General features: G+C 55.9%; 2 protein-coding genes and 1 long non-coding RNA gene across 11 annotated transcripts; 2 read left to right on the top strand and 1 right to left on the bottom strand.

The window, feature by feature from the left end:
• Positions 1-45: 45 nt before the first annotated feature.
• LOC100985299 (uncharacterized) lies at positions 46-12,359 on the top strand. 2 transcript variants are annotated; one of them, XR_010112637.1, is made up of 5 exons: positions 46-110; positions 894-5,362; positions 5,481-5,888; positions 8,680-8,929; positions 11,425-12,359. It is a non-coding gene; the product is annotated as an uncharacterized LOC100985299 (long non-coding RNA). The 2 variants fall into 2 exon arrangements; XR_008955732.2 differs by having other exon boundaries at positions 894-5,888.
• FBXO24 (F-box protein 24) lies at positions 612-15,981 on the bottom strand. Of its 6 annotated transcripts, none has more exons than XM_003812910.5 (10): positions 15,131-15,833; positions 11,681-11,779; positions 11,399-11,582; positions 9,854-10,089; positions 8,737-8,971; positions 7,215-7,373; positions 6,533-6,654; positions 6,050-6,181; positions 1,545-1,715; positions 613-1,212 (listed from the first exon to the last, which is right to left on the bottom strand). In XM_003812910.5, the coding sequence occupies exons 1-10, from the start codon at positions 15,167-15,169 to the stop codon at positions 847-849; spliced, it is 1,743 nt and encodes a 580-aa protein (XP_003812958.1). In that variant the 5' UTR covers positions 15,170-15,833; the 3' UTR covers positions 613-846. The 6 variants fall into 6 exon arrangements, with proteins under 6 accessions (XP_034820491.1, XP_003812958.1, XP_008963681.3 ...); XM_008965433.4 differs by lacking the exon at positions 15,131-15,833 and adding an exon at positions 11,963-12,189; XM_034964600.3 differs by lacking the exon at positions 11,681-11,779 and having other exon boundaries at positions 612-1,212; positions 15,131-15,981.
• LRCH4 (leucine rich repeats and calponin homology domain containing 4) lies at positions 15,694-27,090 on the top strand. 3 transcript variants are annotated; one of them, XM_008965431.6, is made up of 18 exons: positions 15,694-15,913; positions 19,339-19,483; positions 19,631-19,757; positions 19,916-20,021; positions 22,992-23,128; positions 23,267-23,379; positions 23,520-23,619; positions 23,866-23,956; positions 24,038-24,114; positions 24,220-24,281; positions 24,389-24,505; positions 24,624-24,692; positions 24,772-24,875; positions 25,000-25,083; positions 25,445-25,530; positions 25,760-25,897; positions 25,986-26,063; positions 26,448-27,090. In XM_008965431.6, exons 1-18 carry the CDS (start codon positions 15,694-15,696, stop codon positions 26,643-26,645), a joined length of 2,052 nt encoding a protein of 683 aa, XP_008963679.2. In that variant the 3' UTR covers positions 26,646-27,090. The 3 variants fall into 3 exon arrangements, with proteins under 3 accessions (XP_008963679.2, XP_034820490.1, XP_054971207.1); XM_034964599.3 differs by lacking the exon at positions 24,624-24,692; XM_055115232.2 differs by lacking the exons at positions 24,389-24,505; positions 24,624-24,692.
• The last annotated feature ends 21 nt before the right edge of the window (positions 27,091-27,111 follow it).

Here is a 27,111-nt window from a genome sequence, read left to right as displayed (position 1 = left end):
CACCACACCTGGCCTCCACTTCACATCTCCATTGCCTTCTCTCCAGACCTGGGCCAGACTAGGCCAAGGAGAAGGAATTCTCACCCATGACCTCTTCCAACTACTTGAAGGTACAGGAAGCAAGGCAGGAGGCATGGGGCGTGGATGAAGGGAGTGTCCTTGTTACTCAGGAAGAGGTGGAAGGAGTAGAAAATAGAGCCCAAACCTGGGAGGTAAACAGAAGGGAGAGAGGAGGGGGGCTGGCTTCAGGCCGAAGGGAGATGGGTGGTAAGCTTTCGGGGGTCAGGAGGAACAGGCTGCCTCAGGATGGGGACAAGTCTACTGGGCAGGGGATCCCAGTGGGGTAGCCAAGAGCATCTGTGCATAGAGTTGTTCCAGAAGGTAGGGCCAGAACTTCCCAGTCCAAACGACCAGGTGTGCTCTTGGGAGCAGGGAGTGGACAACAATGTGAAGGGTTCAGGCAGCATCAGCTCTGCTGCACCTGAGACCTGGAGCTGCTTGTGCTGCCTGCCCCTGCCTGGGCTCCTGCCCTCCTGCACCCACCAAGCCGGGCACCCACCCACCCCATCCCTGCCCCTGTCCCTCCCAGCCCCCAAGGCTTCCACACCAGGCCTCGCTGCAGCCTTTTATTCTATCCATCAAATCTCTTGTCCATGATAGTCAGGTTGGGGGCCCCTCCTGGGCAGCCCCCTGAACATTTTACAAAACAATTCCCTGTCTTACCCTGGTTAGCCGTCCCCACCCCCTAGCAACCCCTTCCCACACGCATGCGCACAATGGTCATTGCTCCTTAGTCCCTGGCCTGGGGCCGGACTCCCTCCAGGGACTAGGCTAGCATGAGGGGGATTAGGTCTCAGGGGCTGGGGGCCCTACACCACCCCCGCCTCCTTCAGCCCTCTGCAGCATGTCCAGGGCCTCCCAGAAGAAGTCCTTCTGTGCGGCCATCAGGGGCATCCACCCTACGATCTCCTTCATCTTCTCCATGCGGTCCTGCAACGTTTGGCAACTGTGGATCTGGCTGAGGTACTCCTCGCAGGCCTGGGCCATCCCCCCGGGGTCCTGGGGTGCTCTGGCCCCCAGGCTGGGCTCGGGAGTCCCCACCACCCTGCTGGCCGGCAGGTCGCGATAGGGGGCGTGCTGCTCAATGTCGTGGCTGGACAGGATGTATAGGCACTCCCTGGTGGCACAGAGGGCACAGGCACACAGAGGGACCTTGGAGGAGGAGAGAAAGGGGGCATGGCTGAGTGGTGCTTTCCTTGCAGGGTTTCCCAGGGTGCCCGGGCTAATCTGCCTATTGCATTCTTCCCTCTCACACCAGCCCTGAGCCGGCTAAGTCCCAGGGGTGTGTGACATTGGGCAAGGCCAGCACAGTCTGCTAAGGGAGAAAGCAGAGAGCGTGGTGTGCGGCAGAGGAGGGAGGTGGGGTGGTGCTAGGGAAATGGGACCCCCTGGGTCCCTGCAGGAGCCCCAGCTACAGCCTGTGGGCTTCCTGGTTCATGGCTCTCATCCTCCCTGGGTGCCCACTCTCCTGACCCCGCTCTGACCTTGACTTGGAGCTTGACGAAGGAGGCACTCCCCTTGGGCCAGCCTGGGAGGCGGCCCCCAGCCCCACAGCCGCAGCCCAGCAGCTCCTTGCTGAACTCTGAGCTCTGGCTCAGCACCAGGGAGTGGTTGAGGCCGCACCACAGGGTGATGGGCCGCTGCAGGTAACGAACCTGGGGACACACGGCCAGGGTCCCTGAGCAGGGAGCACCAAGGGACTGGGGGGCTGGGGTGGGAAAAGGTTGACTGGAAGGCTCGGGGCAGAATGTGAACTGGGGAGGAGGAAATGGGAGCCAGCACTGTCCCACGCCCCAGGTCTGCCCTGCTGACCCCTGCAGCCCTCATACTCTAACTGGTCACATACGGTCTTGCACTTCTGTTGGTACCTCATCTATGCCCCCAGAAAATCAGCTCCTTGCCTGAGCCCAGGGCCTGCTGTGGTGTACCCCTCATTCTCAGCACATCTGTCTATGCCAGTCCAGCCTCTCATCCTGCCTGCCAGCCTCGGGGAGACTTGCTTCTTGTGCAATTCCAGGTTAGACCCCAACACCACCCTGAGGAAGGACTTTCCTTCCACTATCCCTCCCTTCCTGCTCTAGTATTATCTTTTCTTTCTTTCTTTCTTTCTTTTTTTTTTTTTTTTTTGTTTGAGACAGAGTCGGAAGGCTGGAGTGCAGCAGTGCAATCTCGGCTCATTGCAACCTCTGCCTTCCCGGGTTCAAGTGATTCTCCCACCTCAGCCTCCCAAGTAGCTAGGACTACAGGTCCTTGCCACCACACCCATCTAATTTTTGTATTTTTAGTAGAGAAGGGGTTTTGCCATATTGACCAGGCTGGTCTCGAACTCCTGACCTCAGGTGATCTGCCTGCCTCGGCCTCCCAAAGTGCTGGGATTACAGGCATGAACCACTGAGCCCAGCCTCCACTCTAGCATTTTTATTTTCTCTTTTCTTTTTTTAGAGATGGGGTCTCATTCTGTTGCCCAGGCTGAAATGCAGTGGTGCAATCATAGCTCACTGCAGCCTTGACCTCCTGGGCTCAAGCCATTCTTCTGCCTCAGCCTCCTGAGTAGTTGGGACTACAGGCGTGTGCCACCACACCCGGCATGTGCCTATAATTTTTAAATTTTAAATTTTTAAATTTTCTATAGAGATAGTGTCTCACTATGTTGCTCATGGTGATCTCGAACTCTGGGCCTCCCACCTCAGCCTCTAGCATTTTTTTTTTTTTTTGTAGAGATGGAGTCTCGCTCTGTTGCCCAAGCTGAAGTGCAGTGGCACGATTTCAGTTCACTGCAACCTCCGCCTCTCCAGTTCAAGCAATTCTCCTTCCTCAGCCTCCCGAGTAGCTGGGACTATGGGTGCACACCGCCACACCTGGCTAATTTCTTTTGTATTTTAGTAGAGACGGGGTTTCACCATGTTGCCCAGGCTGGTCCCGATCTCCTGGGCTCAGGCAATCCACCTGCCTTGGCCTCCCAAAGTGCTAGGATTACAGGTGTGAGCTAGTTGAAATGCTTAGCCTAGCATTTTCAACTTATCACATAATTCTTTTCCAAAATGGCCACCCTGTTTTTGAAAAAAAAGCTTCTACTTGCTTCCGGCCGCTTCCTGCCTCTCTCTCTTAAGCAGCAGAGTTGGTTACATGACCAATCTGAGGCTGACCACATTACTGTTCCTTCCCACAGCCAGTCTTTCCAGCACCTCCCTGGGATCTCGCTTTTCTCTCTATTACATTACTGACATGCTCTCTCTAGAGGCACTTGGCCTCTCAGTGGCTAAATCCCAGGGCGTCTTCTGCCCCCTCATTCTCCTGAGCCTGTTAGCGCTTTAATTCTGAAGACACTGATAAGTAATTTATGGTCATTCTAGAAAAATTATGAAACATTGGCAAGCAAAAAATTAATTTTAAAATCATTGGAAATCCCACCATCTACTATTAACATCTTGCTAGATATTCTTCACTGTTGGCTAAACAAACAAATACACATAAATTGTATATTTTTTATTTTTTAGAGATAGGGTCTCAGTGTCACCCAGGCTGGAGTGCAGTGGTGATCACAGCTCACTGCAGCCTTCAACTCCTGGCCTCAAGCAATCCTCCTGTCTCAGCCTCCTGAGTAGTTGGGATTACAGATGTCAGCCACCATGATGGGCAAGTTGTGTATTTTTAAACAAAAAATGGGATGGGGCCAGGTGTGGTGGCTCACACCTGTAATCCCAGCACTTTAGGAGTCTGAGGTGGGAGGATTGCTTAAAGCCATGAGTTCAATATAAGCTTGGGCAACATAGCAAGACCCTGTCTCTAAAAACAAAACAAAACAAAACAAAAACAAAAAAAACTTATCTGGGTGTAGTGGCGCATTCCTGTAGTCCTAGCTGCTTGGGAGGTTGAGGCGGGAGGATCTCTTGAGCCCTGGAGTTGAAAGCTGCAGCAAGCTACGATTGTGTCACTGCACTCCAGCTTGGGAAGCAGTGGAGACCATGTCTCAAAAAAGTAATAATAAAAATAAAAAGAGGCTGGGTGCGGTGGCTCACACCTGTAATCCCAGCACTTTGGGAGGCCAAGGTGTGCAGATCACCTGAGGTCAGGAGTTTGAGACCAGCCTGGCCAACATGGTAAAACTCCGTCTCTACTAAAAATACAAAAATTAGCCGGGCATGGTGGTGGGCGCTGTAATCCCATCTTGGCAGGCTGAGGCAGGAGAATCACTTGAACCTGAGAGGCAGAGGTTGCAGTGAGCCGAGATCGCGCCATTGCACTCCAGCCTGGGAGACAGAGCAAGACTCTATCTTGAAAATAAAATAAAAACAAAAATAAAAATAAATGGTACTATGTAAACCATTTCATAAAAGTCTTTTTCACCTAAAAATATGGCATGACTATCTTTTCCATGTCAGTAGTAAATGTATCTTACATTGTCACACCATCAATTAACCCTGCCACCCACCCCATTTGGAACTTCCTTCTCATGTGGCTTCTGGGACAGTGTTAGAGGGGTACACGACCTGTCTTAGAGGCACCTCTTCTTCATCCCCTGTCTACCACGGGGCCTACTTCTCAGAGTTGCTTTTCAGTCTCTACTTCTGTTTGTTCAACCATGTTCCCAGGTAGAATCTAATTGCCAGCTAGACGTTTCCAATTGAGTGTGGTTTTTGTTTTGTTTTGTTTTGAGACAGAGTCTCTCTCCGTTGCCCAGGCTGGAATGTTGTGGCACGATCTCAGCTCACTGCAACCTCTGCCTCCCAGGCTCAAGCAATTCTCGTGCCTCAGACTCCCGAGTAGCTGGGACTAAAAGCACCCACCACCACACCTGGCTAATTTTTTATTTTTTCTAGAGACAGGGTTTCACCATGTTGTCCAGGCTGATCTCATGCTCCTGGGCTCACGTGATCCACCCACCTTGGTCTCCCAAAGTGCTGGGATTACAGGTGTGAGATATCTTTCTTCCAGAGCCACCTCTGTCTTATACCCCTCTCTTCTACATCTAATCAGTTTTGAGGCCCTATTCATTTTCTTCCCAAATAGCTCCTGTATCCATTCCTTCCCATTCTCGCTGCAGCACCAGGCACTTGTCTCAAGTGCTGTCATCACTCAACAGCCTCCTGGCGGGCTCCCCTCCTTGGCCTCCTCTGCACAAGGCTCCTGACACATTCTCAGTCACCTCTTGGGGGTTGCCTTCTCCTATTCCAGAACCTGCAGTGACTCTTCCCCAAATCTACACCTCTCTAAGCTTGTGCCCACCTGTACCACCTCATACCTCAGTGATTCCCAAGATGCCTTCTGTGCTTTAGTGAGACCCGTCTTGTCACTGTCCCAGGTATGTGCAAGTTTCGTGCCTATCCCCCTCCTCATCACACAGAATGCCTTCTCTATCCCTACCTAAGTCTTATGTAACCCACGATGCCCTGCTCACATCTTTTTTCTTTTTCTTTGAGACGGAGTCTCGCTCTGTTGCCCAGGCTGGAGTAGGGTGGCACGATCTCAGCTCACTGTAACCTCAGCCTCCCAGGTTCAAGAGAATCTCCTGCCTCAACCTCCTGAGTAGCTGGGATTGCAGGCATGTGCCACCACAGCCAGCTAATTTTTTATATTTTTGGTAGAGACGGGGTTTCACCATGTTGCCCAGGCTGGTCTAGAACTCCTGACCTCAAGTGATCTGTCCACCTCGGCCTCCCAAAGTGTCGGGATTACAGGCGTGAGGCTCTGCACCTGGCCCCTGCTCACATCTTACCTCTTCTAGAAGTCTCTAGCCTGCCCAGGTCACCCACCCTACCCCTTCACTAAATTCCTATTGCATTTACAGTGTGCACTGCACAGAATGGACCTCGTAGTGACAACCCTGGGTAAGACATGGGGTAGTACCACTGGCATTACATACTGAGTGGCTTAACTTCCCAAAGGAACAGAAACTAGATTCTGTGGAATCTGGAGAAGTGGACAGATCTGGGGGTTAGGGAATTGGAGGAAAGGGGTTGGGATGAGAGTTGCTGGGAAATAGTCTCACCTGTGTGGGTTCCCCTCGGTCCATTTTGTCCCCTGTTCCTAGCTGCCCGTATCTGTTATTTCCTTGCATGAAGATTCGGCCAAATTCATCCACCAGGCCAAGGTGGTTGTAGCCAAGAGCACAGAATAGGATCTAGCGTGCAAGATAGAAAGGGGATAGGGATTCCATTCCCTCCAGAGGAACTCTGAGTTCCAGAGTCTCCCAGCCACTAACCTGCCATCCCCAGCTGATCTCTTTCTATATATATATTTTAGAGATGAGATCTCATTATGTTGCCAAGGCTGGTCTAGAGCTCCTGGGCTCAAGCGATACTCCCTCCTCAGCCTCCCTCCGCACCGAGCCCCCAGCTGATCTCTTTTGGCATACCTCTCCCTGGGGATCCCCTGCCCCTCTGGATCAATAATCTGATTCCTATAATACTTCAGACCTTCCAATCCCTACAGCCCCACCCCTCTGGTTTGCCCCGTCCCTCCAGGAGCCTACCTTGGCAGGCAGTGAGAGAGCAAGCGGCATCTGCTGGTCCAGGGGGTCAAAGGCTTGAAGGGTCCCAAAGAGATCGCGATACACCCCTGGGGTATGCACCTCAAAATACACTCCCCCCTGGTCTGGGGGGTCAGGAGCCCTCAGCTTAGCAGCTTTGGGCACCCATTTCCTAGGGATAAGGCCCCACCTGGGATGAAAGCTACAAGATCCAAGGAGTCTCATACCCACTAGGAATGCATCAACTATGATGCCTGGGAACTGAAAACACATCTTTTGAGACCGAGTCTCCCTCGGTCGCCCAGGCTGGAGCGAAGTGGCACGATCTCAGTTCACTACAACCTCTACCTCCTGGTTCAAGTGATTCTCCTGTCTCGGCCTCTGGTGTAGCTGGGATTACAGGCGCCTGCCATCACACCCAGCTAATTTTTGTATTTTAGTAGAGATGGGGTTTCGCCATGTTGGCCAGGCTGGTCTTGAACTCCTGACCTCAGGTGATTCACCTGCCTCGGTTTCCGAAAGTGATGGGATTACAGGCATGAGTCACCATGCCGGCCCTAAACACATCTTTTCACTAGGATGCCCTCAGGGGTTCACCATGCAGCTGGAGTAAGGGTGAAGGGTGTCGATGTTTAGAGGGTCTAACCAAGGCTGAGGGCTTGAGCCGGGGGGAGGTGGTCCATACCTGTGACGTAGAGGGTGCTGCTCTGGTTGGAAGTCATGCAGGCCACGCGCAGGTGAGGCAGGTAGTGGGACACCTTCCTCAGGGCCAGCTGAACCGTGTAGGAGCGTGGCTGGTCAAGCTGGGTCTCATTCACTACCAAAGAGTAGATCTTTCCTTCCTCTGGGGGTAGGGGAAGCAATTAGTTGGGGAGGGGATTCTCCAATATCCACATAAACATCCCAAGAGACTCCCTAGGCCATATGGGTGACACATTTACTGCCCTAGAGTGGGGCTGAGAAAGAAATAAGGGAAGAGTGACCCCAAGTCCCCCAGACTCCAGTTCCCACCATAAATCAGGGAAGTACTTCAGCATGAGAGATGAGCAGAGAGAAAAATCTAGCAGATTTGTTAGAATCCGATTTGAGTGAGAGGTCTGGGGATTGAGGGCCCTGCCTGGCATTCAGAAGTTTAGAGGTGGTCAAGTGTGGTGGCTCACACCTGTAATCCCAGCACTTTGGGAGGCCAAGGCAGGAGGATCACTTGAGGCAGGGAGTTCGAGACCAGCCTGGGCAACATAGCAAGACCCCATCTCTACCTTGCTCCAAAAAAGAAAAAAATATTTTAAGAAAAAGCCTAAAGGGTCTCAGGCCTGGGGATGTGGTTGAGTATAAAGGACATTGGGAAAGTAGGGAGCAGTTTGGAGTATAGTGAGGTGGTTGGCATGGAAGCTGGGGACATCTGATTTTTTTTTTTTTTTTTTTTTTTTTTGGAGATGGAGTCTCACTCTGTCACCCAGGCTGGAGTGCAGTGGCATAATCTCGGCTCACTGAAACCTCCACCTCCTGGGTTCAAGCGATTCTCCTGCCTCAGACTCCCAAGTAGCTGGGACTACAGGTCCATGCCACCACGTCCGGCTAATTTTTTTTTTTTTTTTTGAGACGGAGTCTCGCTCTGTCACCAGGCTGGAGTGCAGTGGCGTGATCTTGGCTCACTGCAACCTCTGCCTCCTGGGTTCAAGGGATTCTCCTGCCTCAGCCTCCCAAGTAGCTTAGACTACAGGCACGCGCCACCACGCTTGGCTAATTTTTGTATTTTTTTTAGTAGAGTCAGGCAGGGTTTCACCATGTTGGTCTCGATCTCTTGACCTCGTGATCCACCCACCTTGGCCTCCCAAAAACTGGGATTACAGGTGTGAGCTGCTGCACCCGACCTAATTTTTGTATTTTTTAGTAGAGATGGGGTTTCGCCATGTTGGCCAGGCTGGTCTCAAACTCCAGATCTCAGGTGATCTGCTCACCTCGGCCTCCCAAAGTGCTGGGGTTACAGGTGTGAGCCACCACACCCGGACAGGGCCTTTTATTCATATAAAATATTAAGCAGAATCCTAGACTAGGAGACAGAGAAGGGCAGAGCTGTTTAGATGGAGACTAGGATAAGGTGGCATATGGAACCCAGTCTGAGGGGCCTCCCTCCCCCTCCTCTGTAGCAGGGTCTGAGGAATCTGCAGGAAACAGTTTGCAAAAGCCATTGCTTTGGGCCACACCTGTGAGGAGCAGTAGAGCCCGCTGGGTCTCCTGACCAACCAGCACGATCTGCTTGAAGGTCATTGAGTGGTGGAATGTCATCTTGAAGACCCGCTGCCCACTAGACTGCAGATAGACCTCAACACAGTCACAGGCCCGGCTGCTGGTGGTACCCACCACTTCCTGCTGCTCCCGAGTGGCCAAGACATAGAGGTATTTACGGTAAACTGTGTCACACCTTGGGTCCGAGGCAAACTGGGGGAAAAGATGAGGGCGTCTGGGATCTAGAGTTTCAAAATGGGATGGGGCTGGGGCAGCTGGATCCCGGGGTGGGAAGTGAAATGCTTGGGTCCAGAGTTGCGAAATGAGCCCTTGATTTCAAGTTCCTATGTGGGAGGGCAGAAGTCATAGGAAAGATACCTCAAGACTGATGGGGGCCTGGGTCCTCAAAAGAGAGGTGGCGATATGGTTAGGCTCTGTGCCCCCACCCAAATCTCATCTCGAATTATAATACCCAGTGGGAGGTGATTGGCTCACGGGGGCAGTTTCCCCCATGTTGTTTTCGTGATAGTGGGTTCTCATGAGGTCTGATGGATTTATAAGGCAGTTTTCCCTGCTCTTGCTTGTGTGCTCTCGCCTGCTGCCATGTAAGACGTGCCTCTTTCCCTTCTGCCATGATTGTAAGTTTCCTGAGGCCTCCCCAGTCATGTGGAACTATGAGTCAATTAAACCTCTTTGCCTTATAAATTACCCGGTCTCAGGTATGTCTTTTTTTTTTCGAGACGGAGTCTCGCTCTTGTTGCCCAGGCTGGAGTGCAAGGGTGCGATCTCAGCTCACTGCAGCCTCTGCCTCCCAAGTTCAAGCGATTCTCCTGCCTCAGCCTCCCAAGTAACTGGAATTATAGGCACCCACCACCACACCCAGCTAATTTTTGTATTTTTAGTAGAGACGGGTTTCGCCATGTTGGCCAGGCTGGTCTCGAACTCCTGGTCTCAGCTGATCCGCCTGCCTCAGCCTCCCAAAGTGCTAGGATTACAGGTGTAAGCCACTGCACCCGGCCTCTGGTACGTCTTTATAGCAGTGTGAAAATGGACTAATACAGGTGGGCTCTCAGCTGCCAGGGTTCTGCTACTCACATCCTTGGCTCCACGACACAACACAACATAGCGACAGGCCCGCTTCCACTGCATCTGGCCGAGGGTGGAGACCAGGGCATTTTTGAGGAAGAAGAGGGTCCCCACGTAGTCAAGAATGAAGACGTGATCCTTGGTGGGCAAGAAGCGGCGGTAGCCGTGGGCTAGCAAGGGGGCCACGCTCTTGCTGAGACATCGGCGGCGGCCTCCAAATGCCTGGAAATACAGGCACTTCGTGTCTGGAGGAAGGAAGGAGATGGAAGGTTCAAGGGATGAGATGACACGAGGGAGATGAGTTGGAGCTTGGGTAGATTTCTCAGACACGCTGGTTTGTAGTTCCTCCCCATCCCCAGGACAGGGGAACAAACAAGACCCCTTATGAAGGAGATGTGGAAAATAAGTTTAGATTATACTCGACATGTGAACTTTAGTCTCCACCCCACCTCAGCCCAGGGTCAAACATTTGCTTCTTAGTGAGCAGTTCTTTGGTGCAACCTTGCATCAGTGATGTTGAGGAAAACTCTAAGAATAAAGACACAGAGGCTGCGTGCGGCATCCACCCCCCTCACCCTGAGCCCCTCCTCCCATCCTCACAGCTCAGTGAATTTTTGCACGCCTGTAATCCCAGCGCTTTGGGAGCCCAGGAGTTTGAGACCAGCCTGGGCAACGTGGCAAAACCCCGTCTCTACTAAAAATACAAAAATTATCCGGGTGTGGTGGTGGGAGCCTGTAATCCCAGCTACTCAGGAGGCTGAGGCACGAGAATACTTGAACCCGGGAGGTGGAGGTTGCATTGAGCCAAGATTGCACCACTGTGCTCCAGCCTGGGTGACAGAGCAAGACCCTGTCTCAAAAAAAAAAAAAGAAAAAAAAATCAAAAAAAAAGAAAGAACAGAGAAGAGACAGAAACAGGAGTGAAAAGGAATGATCGATGAAGGCCGGTCATCCTCCCTCACCCCTAGCTTTGGATCTGTTTTCTGGGTTCCCCTTCTCTTTTAATCTCCCAGTGAGTGTAAGAAGTACACTCTGGGGGATCCCTGGAGGGGAAGAGGGTTTATGGCATGGTTCTCAGGCTAGGGGTGATTTTGTCCTTCAAGGACATTGGTTGTCACAATTAAGGGGGATGCTGCTGGCCATCTGGTGGGTGGAGGCCAGGGTTGCTGCTTAAACATCCCACCATGCAGAGGACAGCTCCCCACATCAAGGAATTATTTTGCCCAAAATGTCAACAGTGAGTTCAGAAGCCTTGGGTTAGAGGAGGGAAAACTCCAGGTTTGGGGAGTGAGGGATGCCTCTAGGGAAAAAGCGGGAAGTGTCTGTGTACAGAGGGAGACTTGGCAGGGAGGCCGCTAACGGGGGCTGTGGGTGGATTCCGAAGACTTGGAGGAAGTACTCAAGGGAGAATGTTTGAACTGGACCTGTTTCTTCCAGAGAAAGGGGCCCTGGAAGCACTGTTGGGAGTGTGGGGGTCATCAGGAGACTTTAGAGAGCAGGAAGGCTAAGGCGGGACAGAGGCAAGGAGAACGGGAGGTTCTGGGGAAGGTGTACAGTTCAGAATGGCAGCTCTCTTCCAGGGCCGGACTCCAGAACCCTGATCTTGGAGGCGCGGACTGAGTCTGCGACAGATGCGTCTCCACACGCCTTCCCCATCGCACACTTCGTGGAAGTAGCGGCAGGTCTGGCCGAGGGCAACAAGGTCTCTGACTGGGAGGAATGAGATGATATGCTCCACCTGGGAGGGAGGAGGGAAGAAGCGGGGAGTCTTTGGTGGCCCCTCGGTGATCTGGCCCCCAATCCTATTATTCTCAATCCCCCTCCCCAAGGACTCACCAGCTCTGGGGGGAACAACTGGATGGAAATCGGATTTCCTTTCCCCCTCTTCTCTTCAACCCCAAGCTCCGAGCCACAAGAAGGGCAGCTTCTCTTCACCTACCCAAGAAGGGGTGCATAGGGTCCCATGAGGGTCCCACATCCTTTTTTCCCTTCTCTCCGCCTACCTTGGGGCTCATCTGACTCTAGCTGGGCGCAGTTATGTCCTCCCCTCTCTCTCCAGACCCATCCCTAACTTCTCCAAATAACTCCTCCCGATCTCCTGCGGCCAATCCCCCTCACCCGGAGCCCCTCCTCCCGTCCACACAGCCTGGTGAATTTTTGCAGCTTCCGTCTCTGGCTTCCCCTGACCATCCTGATTGCCCCCTCCCTGCTCCTGCCCTCCTGTCTCCTAGGCCCTTGGCTCCCCCCCCCCCGTTCCTGCTGGCTTTCCCACACTATGTCCCCAGCCTAGGCTTGGGGGACCTCTGAGGCCCCTCTGCCTCCTAGGCCCCTCCCCCATGGAGTCTGGGGCTAACAAACCTCTCTGTGACCTCACTGTTTGGCCACTGTGACCTGTTCCCTTTAATCTTGCCCAGGACCCATCTCTTAGACAGCTCCTGGGTTCTAGCTCAGTTCTAGCCATCACATGGCTCAAGGGATATGCATTTTACTGGAGAAATAAAGTGTGAATTACTGGTAGGTGACATCTTTATTTCAGGGAGCAGGAGGAGGTTTTCCTATTTGAGGCCCTTTTAGCACTAACTCTGTAGAGAAACACTAGTGAATTCCTCACATTTCAGCAGGCCAAGGCCTCTAGGGATTGGTAGCTCAAGAGTATAGACTCAAAAAACTATAAACTCAGTTTGACACGTGAGATGGAGAGGTGACTGTGCTAATAATCGTTTAGCTCACAAATGATTCAGCAAACTCTTCAGACTTGTGAAAAAACACATCCAAAAGGAGACTGCAGCCTGGTGCCGGTGGCTAACGCCCGAAATCCCAGCACTTGTGGGTGGCCACGGTGCAAGGATGGCTTGAGGCCATGGGTTCAAGACCAGCCTGGTCAACATAGACCCTGCGTCTATTAAAAAAAAAAAAAAAACTTAAAAATTACCCAGGCATGGTGATGCACCCCTGTAGTCCCAGCTACACAGGAGGCTGAGGCAGGAGGATTGCTTGAGCCCAGTTTGAGGCAGCAGTGAGCTATGATCGTGCCACTGCACTCCAGCCCGGGCGAGAATGATACCCAGTTTCAAAAAAAACAAACAAAAAAGAAGACTGCTTTTGCTTTCCTGAGGGACAGTAACATCATTGCATGTATAAAGGACAACCTATTAAGGTGGGAGAAAGGGATGGATTTCCTCTGAAAGCTTAGGATTTCTCCCAGGGTCTCTGATATTAGCTTTGTCTTATGTGGGGTGACATTTATCAGGAGAAACAGCAGGGTTCAGGGTTGTGTCTGTCCCGATCAGGCCAGATCTACACCAATAAATCCAAGGAGTGGCTGGCTCTTGCAGGGGCTCAAAGGAGTCCCATCCTGCCAGACCACCAGCCCTCACCACACAGTGTCACAGATCCGTTCATTGACTGCACCAGACTGACCACCCAAATTCCCTTATGTATGGTGCCTAGCCATGGCTAGGCTGGGATGCCTGAGATGGAATTTTAATTCTTCAGCAACTACTCAGGAATATCAACCTCTGAGATGTGAACTAAGGAGAAAGCAACTTCAGTGACTTATTTCTGGGCAACCTACCACATAGGGAGGGGACTGCATTAGGGACTCATGCCACTTAGAAAGGAAGATCTCCAAGTAGACAGAAAGGTATTTTCCATTCCTCTTGCATTTGGGTCCCCTTTATCCACTCCATTTCACCCCAGGAGGCAAACGAGAGGTTGTGAATAGAAAAAGTCCACTGTGGGCCAGGCTTGGTGGCTCACGCTTATAATCCCAGCACTTCGGGAGGCCGAGGTGGGAGCATTGCTTGAGCCCAGGAGTTTGAGATCAGCCTGGGCAACATAGTAGGACGCTGTCTCTACAAAAAATACAATTAGCTGGCATGGTGGTGCGTGCTTGTAGTCCCAGTTACTCGGGAGGCTGAGGTGGGAGGTTGAGGCTGCAGTGAGCTGCGATCAAGCCACTGCACTCCAGCCTGGGCAACAGAGCGACTCTGTCTCAAAAGAAAGAAAAAGTCCACTGTGGGCCGGGTGTGGTGGCTCACGCCTGTGATCTCAGTACTTTGGGAGGCAGAGGCAGGATCCCTTGAGGTCAAAAGTTTGAGACCAGCCTGGGCAACATAGCAAAACCCCATCTCTACAAAAATTGAAAATAAATTAGCCAGGTGCAGTGGTGCCGCCCGTGGTCCCAGCTACTTGGGAGGCTGAGGCAGGAGGATCACTTGAGCCCAGGCATTCAAGGCTGCAGTGAGCCATGACTGCACCACTGCACTCCAGCCTGGGCGACAGAATCAGACCTTCTTAAAAAAAAAAAAAAAAAAAAAAGGCCGGGCGCGGTGGCTCACGCCTGTAATGCCAGCACTTTGGGAGGCCGAGGAGGGCATATTGCCTGAGCTCCTGAGTTTGCGACCAGCCTGGGCAACACGGTGAAACCCCGTCTCTACTAAAATACAAAAAATTAGCCGGGTGTGGTGGCGGGCGCCTGTAGTCCCAGCTACTCGGGAGGCTGAGGCAGGAGAATTGCTTGAACCCAGACAGTGGAGGTTGCTGTGAGCCGAGATCGCGCCACTGCACTCCAGCCTGGGCGACTGAGCGAGACTCCATCTCAAAAAATAAAAAAATAAAAAAAAAAAGAGGAAGGGAACGGAAGGGAGAGGGAGGGAGGGAGGAAGAGAGGGAGGGAGGGAGGAAGAGAGGAAGGGAGTGAAAACATCCATTGTGAAAACTGAGGGAGCGGGAAAGGGCTGTGCGTGGAGGATCCAGAGACCTGGTTTCTAGAGCAAGCCAGCTGTCAGGAACTTGCTGTTCGCTCTTGCTAACGCATCAACTTCCCTCTGCCTCAGTTTCTGCATTCGTAGCACCAAGGGCGTGTTCTAGGCGGTGAGATCCTTTCTAAGCCTCTAAAACCCCCTGGTCTGGTCCCCCTCTCCATTCCTGTCCAGGGGAGCTCCTCGGGTGAGACGGCAGACCGTGCAACGCTGCACCTACACCCTCCCTCCTCGAGCTGGGCATCTCCAGGCTCTGGGAAGCCCCCCGCCCGCCCCCAGCCCGGGGGTCCCGAGACCCCTGCCAGAGGCTTCACAGTCGGAGGGTCCCCCCGCTGCCCCTTCAGCTGCGACAACCGCCAGTGCACTGGCCTCAAGCAGTCGCCCGAATCCCCTCAAGCCCTGGACGCCGGCTAGCCCCCTAACACGTCCAGCTCGCACTCGCCACTGCAGCGGCGAACTGCGTTCCCGGCAGGCCAGGGGCTCCGCGTTCATTCTTAACCTCAGTCTTAAAGTTCTAGCTCACCCGCCTCCTCCTTAGCAAAGGGACCGCCTTCTCGCCCATGCTATTGGTAGGTAGAGCCGTCCCTCAGAGAAGAGGCAGGTCCAGATTCCCTTCGGAGGCTCTAATTGGCCTTCTTGACAGTCACTCGCCTGTATCTGGCTTACGATTGGTCTTTGGGGGACGAGGACTAGGCACCCCCTGCTTGCGGTCCCTCGGCCCGTTTTCCTGCTAGTGGAGTGCCGGTGTCCCCTCCTCTTGGTTGGACCTGATTGGCTCCACCTCCCGATCTGAGCATTGTGATTGGGTGAGGCTGCGCTGGGCGGGACGGCCTGGAGCGTCGGCCGTTGGCGAGCGCTCTATCCTTGTTCCCCTCCCTTCTCTCGTCAGACTCCGGCGCCGGAGCTCCACCCCACTGACGGGTTCTGATTGGCCGCTTCTGACGCGTCTCGGGGCCGCGATTGGTCCGTCCGGTCCCGGACACCGCTCCCTCCCCCTTGAGGCAACTACGGCGGCTCCAAGGAGGGGGTGGGGGAAGGAGGGACGGCCGGTCCCGTCAGTCAGGCAGCGGGAGCCGCCGGGAGCGGATGGCGGCGGCCGTAGCGACTCCACTTGCCGCTGGGGGTGAGGAGGCGGCAGCCACGACCTCCGTGCCCGGGTCTCCAGGTCTGCCGGGGAGACGCAGTGCAGAGCGGGCCCTAGAGGAGGCCGTGGCCACCGGGACCCTGAACCTGTCTAACCGGCGGTTGAAGCACTTCCCCCGGGGCGCGGCCCGTAGCTACGACCTGTCAGACATCACCCAGGCTGGTGAGTGCAGCCGGGCCCCGGGCCCAACCGGGTCCCTCATTTGCATAGCCCCAGCCGGGGCCCCGCCCGGCCCGGGAGTCGGGCCCGCCCCTTCACCTGGCGGCCAGGGTTGCTGCCCCTCCTGATTGCCCTAAACGTGCAGCCACCCTCTCCCATCTTTGAGAACCCCCTAGACAATGAACGTGCTTCTCGTTTGCACAGAACGCCCTGCGCCTCCGAGCGTTGGGAGAGATTCCTCCTTTCTCTTTATTTGCATATCTGCGCACCTGTAGGATGGTCCCGCCCCTCACCTGGTTGGCTTATTTACATGATCTCTTAACCTCAGCTCCAATCGGTCTATGAAGCAGTCCCCACGAGCTCCTCTAATAACTGCTTTCTCTCCCTCTTCATCTACACCTCTTAACCCCCGTCCCACCGAGATCCGAGCAGCCCCGGGCACCCCTTTCCCAGTGACTGGCCCCTAAGCCCGAGGTTTCTGCTTTCTGTGCCGCAACCCCGCCCCCTAAGGTCCTGGCCCTCTCCACTGTCCACGCAGCTCTCCAGCCTATGGGAAAGAAGCAAATCTCTACCTCCCCTCACTCTTTTCTCCCTGAGCTCTTCCGCCTATTATCCCCAACCCGCTTATCTGAGATTCCTCCTCCTCCTTCCTAAGCCTGTGAGGTCACTGTGGAGCCTGTGACCTCATAGGGATCTTAGAATTCCCATTTCAGTTTCTGCTTTCCCCCGGGGGAGGGACTTGAGACCGTTGCTGGAGGGAAGGAAATCTTATCTCCTAGCTGGGAGTGCTGGCCAGCTAGAGACTGTCCTTCCACGCCTCCACCCGCAGGATCTGTCCAACCATGCACCCTCCACCCTGGTGTCTGTGGATGGTAGGGCGTGGGGGACTTAACTGTGACAGGTGAGTCAAGCCTCAGCTACTCAGGAGGCAGCCTATGACCTTGGGCCGGCAGCTGGGGGTGGGGATCAGGATCAGGGAGGAGGACTGCATTCCCGAAGCCTCACCCCAGCCTAGGCCTCTTCCTCCTCTCATCTGCACGGTGGGGGACCAGAGCTGGAGGATAGTGCTTACTTCTCCCTAAGCAGGTGCCTGCTCACCTGGGAACACTCAGGCCGGCACTGGCACACACCCTCTTCCCTCTTCTGGGGAGAACCAGTCGAAACCTCCCCACTGATCTCGCCTGCTCTGCAACACTTGAGATGGGGAATGAGTGAGCTCCAGGAGCCATTCCTGCCCCTTACAGCCCTGTTCCCTCCCACCCCCACCTAACCCCACACTCCAGATTGACCTCAGCAGCTGTGTGACACTCACTGTCTGTTCCCTTCCCCTCCCCCTTGGTTGTTTTTTGACAAAGACCAAATGTTATTCTTTACTTCCTTAGGCTGTCTCTCCCTGTGTGGACTCTTGGGGAAAACTACCCGGAGCTCCCCGGCCCCTCCCAGCTCCCGCCCCCTGCCCCCTCCTCCCCCAGCATTCCGGCTCAGGGTGCAGCCTTGCTCCTGTGAGCTTGCGGGGGGGGGGCGGAAATCCCAGCTTCCCAAGAACCCTCCTCTGCCCCACTCTCTACACAGGGCCCAGGTTCTAGGCCAAGTGGGGTCCCTCTTGTCCAGAATTCTCTCCTCTGTCCCCTCTCCCCAAGCAGGGACAGAAAGGGGAAGTGACAAAAACATACAGTTGCCCATACCCTGCCCTCCATCTCTCCTCGCCCTCCAAGCAGACGAAAAGCATCAGTGCCTTGCTGCCCGGACTGCCTTGAGCCTTCCCCTCCCGTCTCCCATCTCTTTCTGAGTGTCTTCGCTGCGTGTCGCCTATGTCTTGGGTCCCTGATCTCCCTTGGACTAGGCTCCCTGGGGTGATAGTAGGAAGAATCCTGAGGTGGCGGGGAGGGGCCATCTTGCAAAGGAGAAGTGCAGCTCATTCTCTCCCAGACCACATCCTGTGCCCCCAGTGCCCTGCCTCCTGCCTGAGCTCCCTTCCGCTCCTAGCTTTTGTCCCCGCCACCGCCTACCCCATCAGAACTCTGAGAACTCGGTCTCCACCCCCTTCGTCCACATGCACACACACAAACACATTTGCAGAGAAAGCGGGCAGGTGGAGGCGAGGCTGGGAGGGGCAGATGCCATCCCCCCACCCTCTCCAGAACGGTCATCTCCAAGGCCAGGGCTTCTGTCTGTGCACCAGGGCTGGGCAGAGAGGAAGAGAAAGGGGTCCCGGGGCATCAGGCTGTCATCCACCCTGGTAAACACGGGGCCTACCAGAGCCAGAACCTGACAGATTGTTTCTACTTCATTTCCTGTCACAAGACTCATTTCCTTGGGGGATATACCCGGCTTCTCTCCTCTGCTTGCTTTTGCTGGCCTGCCCTTCCCTGAGAAGGGCCCTTGGAGAAGCTCACCAGGTCTGTGGCCTGGGACTCCCCCTCGAGGGCCCTGGGCCCCTCCCAGGACAGGCTGGGCTGAGGAAACAGAAAGGCAGGCTTCTCCAGGTCTAAGCCGTTAGTGGCTCCATGCTACAGGGAATCCCGAGGCTGCCAGCCTCCGCATAGCAAGGCAGTGCTCCAGATAAGAGGGCGATTGTAGACCCCAGCCCCCTCCCACACTTTCCACCCTCGCGATGCCTGAGATGCTCACACAGTTGCTGATCTCTTGAAGTCTGTGTCAGTAAGAGAGGAAGCAGAGCCGGGCTGCTAGGGCTAGCAGAGGGTAGGAAGGATGCCTGCCCTGGGCCAGAGAAGCCCAGATGGGAGGGACCTGGGAACTCCAGCTCCCATCTCCAACCAGGTCTTCTTGACCTTCCCTCCCAGCCCTTGGGAATCGGTAACTTTATGGTTCTTTGGACCTGGCTTGCTGGTCCTTGGGGCTGGCGAAAAACTCGTCCGGTGTTGGGGACTTTATCTCTAGAACCAAGATAGAGTGACCTGTGGTTTTTCCCGTGTTGAAAACACACTGGAGTAGGGAAGAAGGGCCCCGAGGAGGGATGGGCACTCCCTGTGGTTTGCCCCAGGGGTTTCCCATCTTCCCTCCGGGAGCCCCCCAGCCCCTCGCCTTACTGTTTTCCCATGAGCACTGACCCCTCCTCTCACCTTCTGTCCTCCGCCTCACCTGGCATCTCTGAACAGGAACCACAGGAGTTAGAGATTCCAGCTGCTCTCCAGGATAGCCCTCCATTGACATTCCCCAACCCCCAAGTCTGAGGCTTCTCTAGCCCAGTGACGCTAAGGCCTTTGCCTTCCCTGTGCCATTCTGGTCACGCCTGGAATGTGCTCCCGTTGGCAGAAGGCTTTGTTATCTCTCCTGGGAGGCCACATTGATGGCCTTGAATCTTTAGGTGTGGAGGTGAGGGAGTGGGCAGCCGGCTCGGTGGGGACTGAAGGTCCTGTCCGGGCTGGGCCTTTCCGCAACTCTCCCCGACACCTCCTTTTCCCCAGACCTGTCCCGGAACCGGTTTCCCGAGGTGCCCGAGGCGGCGTGCCAGCTGGTGTCCCTGGAGGGCCTGAGCCTCTACCACAATTGCCTGAGATGCCTGAACCCAGCCTTGGGGAATCTCACAGCCCTCACCTACCTCAACCTCAGGTAGGGAGGCCGAGCCAGGGCCACGTGGGAGCGTGTGCTTCTCAGTCTCAAGTACTACTGAGTGACCCACCCAGTGACCCCGAGAGGATGGCAGTGCTGGGATGCCATGCCTGGGGAGCCAGTCCGCTGCCTTTCTCCCTTCCACAGCCGAAACCAGCTGTCGCTGCTGCCACCCTACATCTGCCAGCTGCCCCTGAGGGTCCTCATCGTCAGCAACAACAAGCTGGGAGCCCTGCCCCCTGACATCGGCACCCTGGGAAGCCTGCGACAGCTTGTGAGGATGGGGACGGGACCAGGAAAGGGACCCCTGAGCCAGGCAGCGGGACCTTCTAGGGGGAGGTTGGGGAGGGCCTGGAGCAAAGACAGAGATGGGAGGGTGCGTTCTGCTGGGCCTGGTCTCATGGCCCCTTCCCACTGCCTTCCTGATACCAGGACGTGAGCAGCAACGAGCTCCAATCCCTGCCCTCGGAACTGTGTGGCCTCTCTTCCCTGCGGGACCTCAATGTCCGGAGGAACCAGCTCAGTACGCTGCCCGAAGGTGAGAAGAATGAAGAACTGGAGAGGAGGTGTTTGTATGTGCGTCCCAGTTGGCTCAGGCTGCGGTAACGAAAACACTGCAGACCGGGTAGCTTATACATGGCAGGCATTCATTTTTCACAGTTCTGGAAGCTGAAGTTCAGGATCTGGGTGCTTCCATGGTCAGCTTCTGGCAGGGTGCTTTTCCTGGCTGCAGACTGCCGGCTCCTCGTGGTACTCTCCGATGGCGGAGAGCAGACACAGCCCTCTGGGGCCTCTTTGATAAAGGAGCACAAATCTCACTGATGAGGGCTCCACCCTCATGATCTCAATTCCTTCCCTAAGGCCTTGCTTCGTAATCCCATCACTTTGGGGGTTAGGATTTCAGCAGAGGACTTTTTGGGTGACACATTTCAGTCCATAACAGTGTATGTGCTTTGAAGAAGTTACAGGCCAGGAATCTTCAGAGGAGAATTACACCTTCATTGCCCAGGCTTTTGCAGTATATAAAACAAACTGTAAACGATCTGATTTGATCTTGACCTAGCAACCCTCTGATGCTGGCAGGGCGCAGATGAGCAGCTCTGTTAGAAACGTGGACACAGGCACAGAAGGGGAGCTGGTGGGTGCATCAGCTCCAGGTAGACTGGCAAGGTCAGAAGGGGCCTTCAAGGTCACCCAGCAGCCCTGCTCACCCCAGCAGGGGCTCTCAAACACCTGAGTCGGGATGCTCCGCCACTCCTCCCGGAGATGCCAGGGCCAGTGCCAGAGCCCAGGTGGCCCATTTAATGTGCTTGTTGTGATGCACTGATAGCCTCTGCCCCAAAGCAGGCATGCCTTTTGTTCAGCAGGCAGCAGCATGTGTGTGTGTCTGTGTGTGTTATGTCTTGTGTCTGCGTGCATGTGTGTGTCTGTGTGTGTGTGTTTGTGTGTTGTGTCTGTGCATGTGTCTGTGTGTCTATGTGCATGTGTGTGTCTATGTGTATGTGTGTCTGTGTCTGTGTTTGTTGTGTTTATGTCTGTGTTATTTATGTTGTGTGTGTGTGCATGTGTATGTGTGTTTGTGTGTCTGTGTTTGTGTGTGTGTTGTTTATGTCTGTGTTGTCGTGTGTGTGTCTGTGTGTGCATGTGTCTGTTTGTGTCTGTGTGTGTCTTTGTGTGTGTGTTGTGTGTATGTCTGTTGTATGTGTTGTGTGTGTTTAGGTCTGTGTTGTGTGTGTTGTATGTGTTGTGTGTGTTTAGGTGTGTGTTGTGTGGGTTGTGTGTATGTGTTGTGTATGTTTATGTGTGTGTTGTGCATGTTGTTTGTGTCTGTGTGTATGTGTGTTGTTTGTGTGTGTGTGGTTTTCGCGCGCGCGCGTGTGTGTGTGTGTGTGTGTATGATTCCTGTGTTGGGATCAGGTAGATGCGGGTGATGTGACTAAGATCTGGGGCCATCTCTTAGGGATTTAATGGCTTCTTGAGGAGAGACAGTCATAGGGAAGTTCCGACAGGGGGTTCCCCAGACGGGGGCTAGAGGGAGGTGGCACTGGACTCTGCGTGGGGGGCCTGGGGAAGACTTCACCAGAGGCGCAGGCGCAGTGGGAGCCGAACATTGAAGGAGAATTCCCCACCCTTCTGCATCCAGGCAGAGGACCCAGCATGTGCAAAGCATGGGGTTAGGAAGGTGAACCAGGCATGGCAGGAAGGCCTGTGCCATGCTCAAGTGTGAACTTGGTTTTGAAGAACAAGGAGGGAGTGAAGTGGTCATCTACATTCCCTGTCTCCCTACTCCCTGACCCTTTCTGCACCTGCCCTCTTCCTTCCCAGTCAAAAGGGGTAGGAAGGGCTCTCTCTGGGCCATAAAAAGAAATCCAAGCAAGATGTCCTGGGGACAGAGGCAAGAGCAATGAGTTCCATCCAATCTGGGATGTCTGGAACGATCCACCGAGGAGGTGGTGATGCTTGAGCTGAACCTTGAAAGATGCATGGATGGGGAAAATGGAGTTCTCCCAGCTGAGCAAACAGCACCTGGGAAGGCTCAGAAGCTGAGGGCCCGGAGGGGTGGGCAGTGAGGTGGGAAACGCGGGTGGAGCCAGGTTGTGGAAGCCTTCCTCATGCTGGGTTAGGGAGCTGTGGGTTTTATTCTGTGCTTAGGGCCGCCATGAATCCAGACTGTGCCTTTTTTTTTTTTTTTTTTTTTGAGACGGAGTCTCGCTCTGTCACCCAGGCTGGAGTGCAGTGGCGCGATCTCGGCTCACTGCAAGCTCCGCCTCCCAGGTTCACGCCATTCTCCTGCCTCAGCCTCCCAAGTAGCTGGGACCACAGGCGTCCGCCACCACACCCGGCTAATTTTTTGTATTTTTAGTAAAGACAGGGTTTCACCATGTTAGCCAGGGTGGTCTCAATCTCTTGACCTTGTGATCCACCCGCCTCGGCCTCCCAAATTGCTGGGATTACAGGCGTGAGCCACCGCGCCGGTGCCAGACTGTGCCTTTTTAAGATGAGCAAAAGGCACCTTTCCCTGTGGGCAGGCAGCATTTCATGCAGGGTGCAGTGCTGGGCCCGTGCTGGGGAAAGGGGACTCCCGGGCGGCCACAATCCGCTCAACATCGGCAGCCCTGGTTGCATGTCACAGGAGGTGTTTGAACAGGGTTTGTGCCTTGTGCTGATCATTTGAAAATGGAGGGTGGGTTCAAGTGTGGAGTGGGCAGGCGAGGAGATGAGGAGGACAGACAGGGCTGGGCGGGACCTGACGTCCGGATGGGCCTTCCCGGGGAAGCTGAGCTGATGTCCAGATGGGCCCTCTCAGGGAGGCTCGCTTAGACCGTGGACCAGAATCATGTGGAGAGAGGAGCAGGGAGGTTTCTCCCGGGGAATGACTTGAGCCACCCAGGGGAGAGGCTGTGCTGGGCCCAGGGTGACTGGCCAGCTGGAGCCAAGGGTGAGGGAGTGAGCGCGAGGCCACAGCCCTGAGCATGTTCCTGACTTTTCCCTTGCCCACCTGTTCCAGAGCTGGGGGACCTCCCTCTGGTCCGCCTGGATTTCTCCTGTAACCGCGTCTCCCGAATCCCAGTCTCCTTCTGCCGCCTGAGGCACCTGCAGGTCATTCTGCTGGACAGCAACCCTCTGCAGAGTCCACCTGCCCAGGTGAGGCAGGTGCCTGGGGGGCCACGAGGACAGGGGTGTGGCTAGGCAGGAGTGGGGTTGGTCCCCTTGGATAGCTGAGCAGGATCTGGGGAGCTGCCCTCCCTGCCAACTCCCTGGCGTGTGCTGCCCCGCACACAGGTCTGCCTGAAGGGGAAACTTCACATCTTCAAGTACTTGTCCACAGAGGCCGGGCAGCGTGGGTCGGCCCTGGGGGACCTGGCCCCTTCTCGGCCCCCGAGTTTCAGTCCCTGGTAAGTCCTAGGTGGGGAGGAAGGAAGCCCTGGGATACTGAATGCCCCTTCCCGGCCCCAGGCACCCCCTGCTTTCTGGCAGGAGGATAGGGGGCTGTTGTCTAGCATCAGGCTGACCAGATCCGCCTGGCTGGCCCCAGCCCTGCAGAGGATCTATTTCCGGGACATCGGTACGATGGTGGGCTGGACTCAGGCTTCCACAGCGTTGATAGTGGCAGCAAGAGGTGGTCTGGAAATGAGGTAAGGGCATCCTGTCCATGGGAGATTGAGGGTGTCAGCCCTGGGAGAGCACCTCTGAACTGGGGACCTCCAAATTGCAGGGTGCCAGGCAGAGGCTGGAGCTGTCCTCTTCCTTCCCTCTGCCCAGCATCCCAGGGAAGGGCTGGCTCAGCAGAGACCCTGAGCTTAGTCCCACACAGGACCCCCCAGGTCCTGAGCCCCCATGTACAGAGAGGCCATCTCCCATCTCTGCCTCTGCCTTTATAGTCAACAGATGAATTTTCAGAGCTGTCATTCCGGATCTCAGAGCTGGCCCGGGAGCCCCGGGGGCCCAGAGAACGCAAGGAGGATGGCTCAGGTGAGTAGCAGGGCTGGCCGGGAGCTGGGCTGGACCAGGGCCTGGGTCCCCGCTCACTTGCTGACATGCTGGCCTCCCCAGCGGACGGAGACCCTGTGCAGATTGACTTCATCGACAGCCACGTCCCCGGGGAGGATGAAGAGCGAGGCACTGTGGAGGTGAGAGCCCAGCTATGCCTCTCCCAAGGGAGGGGAGCTGGAGGAGGGGACAGGGCAGGCGTGGGCACAGGCCTGCCCTCAGCTGCTCTGCTGTTCTCTCCTTAGGAGCAGCGACCACCCGAATTAAGCCCTGGGGCAGGGGACAGGGAGAGGGCACCAAGCAGCAGGTACCCCAAGCCCCCAAACTGACGCCACTGCCCGATCCTCCCACCCCCCAGCCGCCTCCTTCCCTGACCCCGGGGTCTGCCCCTCTTGCCCTGTCTTGGTCCCTCAGGCGGGAGGAGCCGGCAGGGGAGGAGCGGCGGCGCCCGGACACCTTGCAGCTGTGGCAGGAGCGGGAACGGCGGCAGCAGCAGCAGAGCGGGGCGTGGGGGGCCCCGAGGAAGGATAGGTGGGACCCAGGGCCGCCCGGGGCTGTTGCTGGACACTGAGCCCTGGAAATGGGGCCACCGAGCCCCGCTGAGCCGTTCTGCCTTGGGGCTAGCTGACCCCACCTCTCCTTGTTCCAGCCTCTTGAAGCCAGGGCTCAGGGCTGTTGTGGGAGGGGCCGCCGCCGTGTCCACTCAAGCCATGCACAAGTAGGTTTCCTGCCAGCATCCCCTCCCCACTTCTCTTCCTATGACCATCCCTCTTTAATTCCCTTCTGTCTCTCCTCAGCGGCCCGCCTAAGTCCAGTGCCTCCCAAGCAGGGGCTGCAGCGGGGCAGGGAGCCCCCGCCCCTGCCCCCGCCTCCCAAGAGCCCCTTCCCATAGCTGGACCAGGTGGGACAGGGATTTTGGGAGGAGGATGGGGCCTGTGTTGGTGAGGGCTGGTTGGGAGAGAGGGACACAGAGGGGATGCCTGTCTCACCTGCCCCTGTCGCTGTGTCCCTGGTTCCGGCCCCAGCGACAGCACCTGCTCCACGGCCACTTGGCTCCATTCAGAGACCAAACAGCTTTCTCTTCCGTTCCTCCTCTCAGAGTGGCTCAGGTGGGTGTCCTGCCCTCCCCAGTGCTGACCCAGTGCTTGCCAGCACCAACTGCTACATCACCCTTCTGCCCTGGGAGCCCTCTGGGTCTGTTGTACCTTTGCGTTGAAAATCCCACAAGCAAGCCGGGTGTGGTGGCTCACACCTGTAATCGCAGCACTTTAGGAGGCCCAGGTGGGAGGATCGCTTGAGCCCAGGAATTCAAGACCAGCCTGGGCAACATAGCGAGACCCCATCTCCATGAAATAAAAAAAAATCCCACAAGCAGAGAGGCAGGAGGTGTAGGTGCCAGGCCACTGGGACCCAGCTACAGAGTCAGTGGTGAGCAGTGGAGGCAGCCCCATGCCCCCCTTTTTCTCCTAGGCCCTTCCTCACCAGACTCTGTCCTGAGACCTCGGCGGTACCCCCAGGTTCCAGATGAGAAGGACTTAATGACTCAGCTGCGCCAGGTGAGCAGAGGCGGGAGCTGCGTGGGCAGGGGCCTGGGCCGGGCACCTCCTTGCGTTGCTGTCCTTGGAACCAGCCTCCCTCCACATCCTCTGTGCCCACTCTGGCACCTCCCCTGAGGACAGGAAGGGACAGGCACAAGTTCCCTGCTAGCCCTGAGCCCCCCACTCTCCCTGCCTCGCAGATGCCTCTCCTTCCCTGACCCCTGCTCTATGTGGTCTACACTGCCAGGTCCTTGAGTCCCGGCTGCAGCGGCCCCTGCCTGAGGACCTGGCCGAGGCTCTGGCCAGTGGGGTCATCCTGTGCCAGCTGGCCAACCAGCTACGGCCGCGCTCCGTGCCCTTCATCCATGTGCCCTCCCCTGCTGTGGTCAGTTGGGGCTGGGGAAGAGGTGGGGGATGGGCCGGGGCGCCTGTGGCCTCTCCCTTACCACATTTTCTTCTTTCACCCACCCCAGCCAAAACTCAGTGCCCTCAAGGCTCGGAAGAATGTGGAGAGTTTTCTAGAAGCCTGTCGAAAAATGGGGGTGCCTGAGGTATGGGGGCTGCTTTCTAAAGAGTGGTGGCATGCCGGGCTCAGCCGAGCATGTGGCATGGATGGTGGGCTTCCATTTGCAGCAGGTGTCTGCTCTCAGATGAAGGCACAGGCTGCCCCTGCCCTGCCCAGCATGCCCCCTGCCCTGCATGTCACCTGTCCTACACATCCCCTGCCCTGCAGGCCCCATCTTGTCCTGCATGTCACCTGTCCTGCACATGCCCTGCCCTGCACTCCTCCTGCACTGCGCTCCCCCTGCCCAGCACGTCGGCATGTGGGCGTGGTTCTGGCCCCAGCACGTGAGGGCAGGGGTGGGAGGGACTGTCCCGCTGCTGCTGCTGACGTCTGTCCCTTGTCCTTGTCCACCTGCTCTCCTCTCCCCCAGGCTGACCTGTGCTCGCCCTCGGATCTCCTCCAGGGCACTGCCCGGGGGCTGCGGACCGCGCTGGAGGCCGTGAAGCGGGTGGGGGGCAAGGCCTTACCGCCCCTCTGGCCCCCCTCTGGTCTGGGCGGCTTCGTCGTCTTCTACATGGTCCTCATGCTGCTGCTCTATGTCACCTACACTCGGCTCCTGGGTTCCTAGGCCCCAAAATCGGCCCTCCCTCACCCCTTTCCCTTCCTCTCTATTTATAAGGTCCCTGCTCCACCCGACCCCACCTGCGGTGCCTTCAGCCCCAACCAAAGACACTAGTGCACCCCCTTCACAGACACTGACCTCAGAGGCCCCACTCTGGTGCCCCCAGACCCTGGGCCCCCAGCCTCTGGCCTCCCTCCAGTAGCCCCACGAGTCCCCACCTCTCAGTGCTGACGGTGCCTTCATGTCCCCGCCGGCCCTGCCCCTGCCCTCTGTACCCCGTGAGGGGTGGCAGGAGCTGGAGTCTCCCCCTTCCTCCTGTGCCCTCCCCTTCCCCCCCCAACAGCTGCTATGGGGGGGCTAAATTATCTCTATTTTGTAGAGAGGATCTATATTTGTAGGGGTTCGGGGCCCAGGCCGGGTCCCTATCTGTGTATAAACTGTACAGACCGTGGCCGCCCTGCCTATGTGTGTG

This window comes from Pan paniscus, chromosome 6 (genome assembly GCF_029289425.2).
Source record: "Pan paniscus chromosome 6, NHGRI_mPanPan1-v2.0_pri, whole genome shotgun sequence".
In the NCBI taxonomy this organism is placed as follows: Eukaryota; Metazoa; Chordata; class Mammalia; order Primates; family Hominidae; genus Pan; species Pan paniscus.
This window is presented reverse-complemented; position numbering and strand designations above follow the sequence as displayed.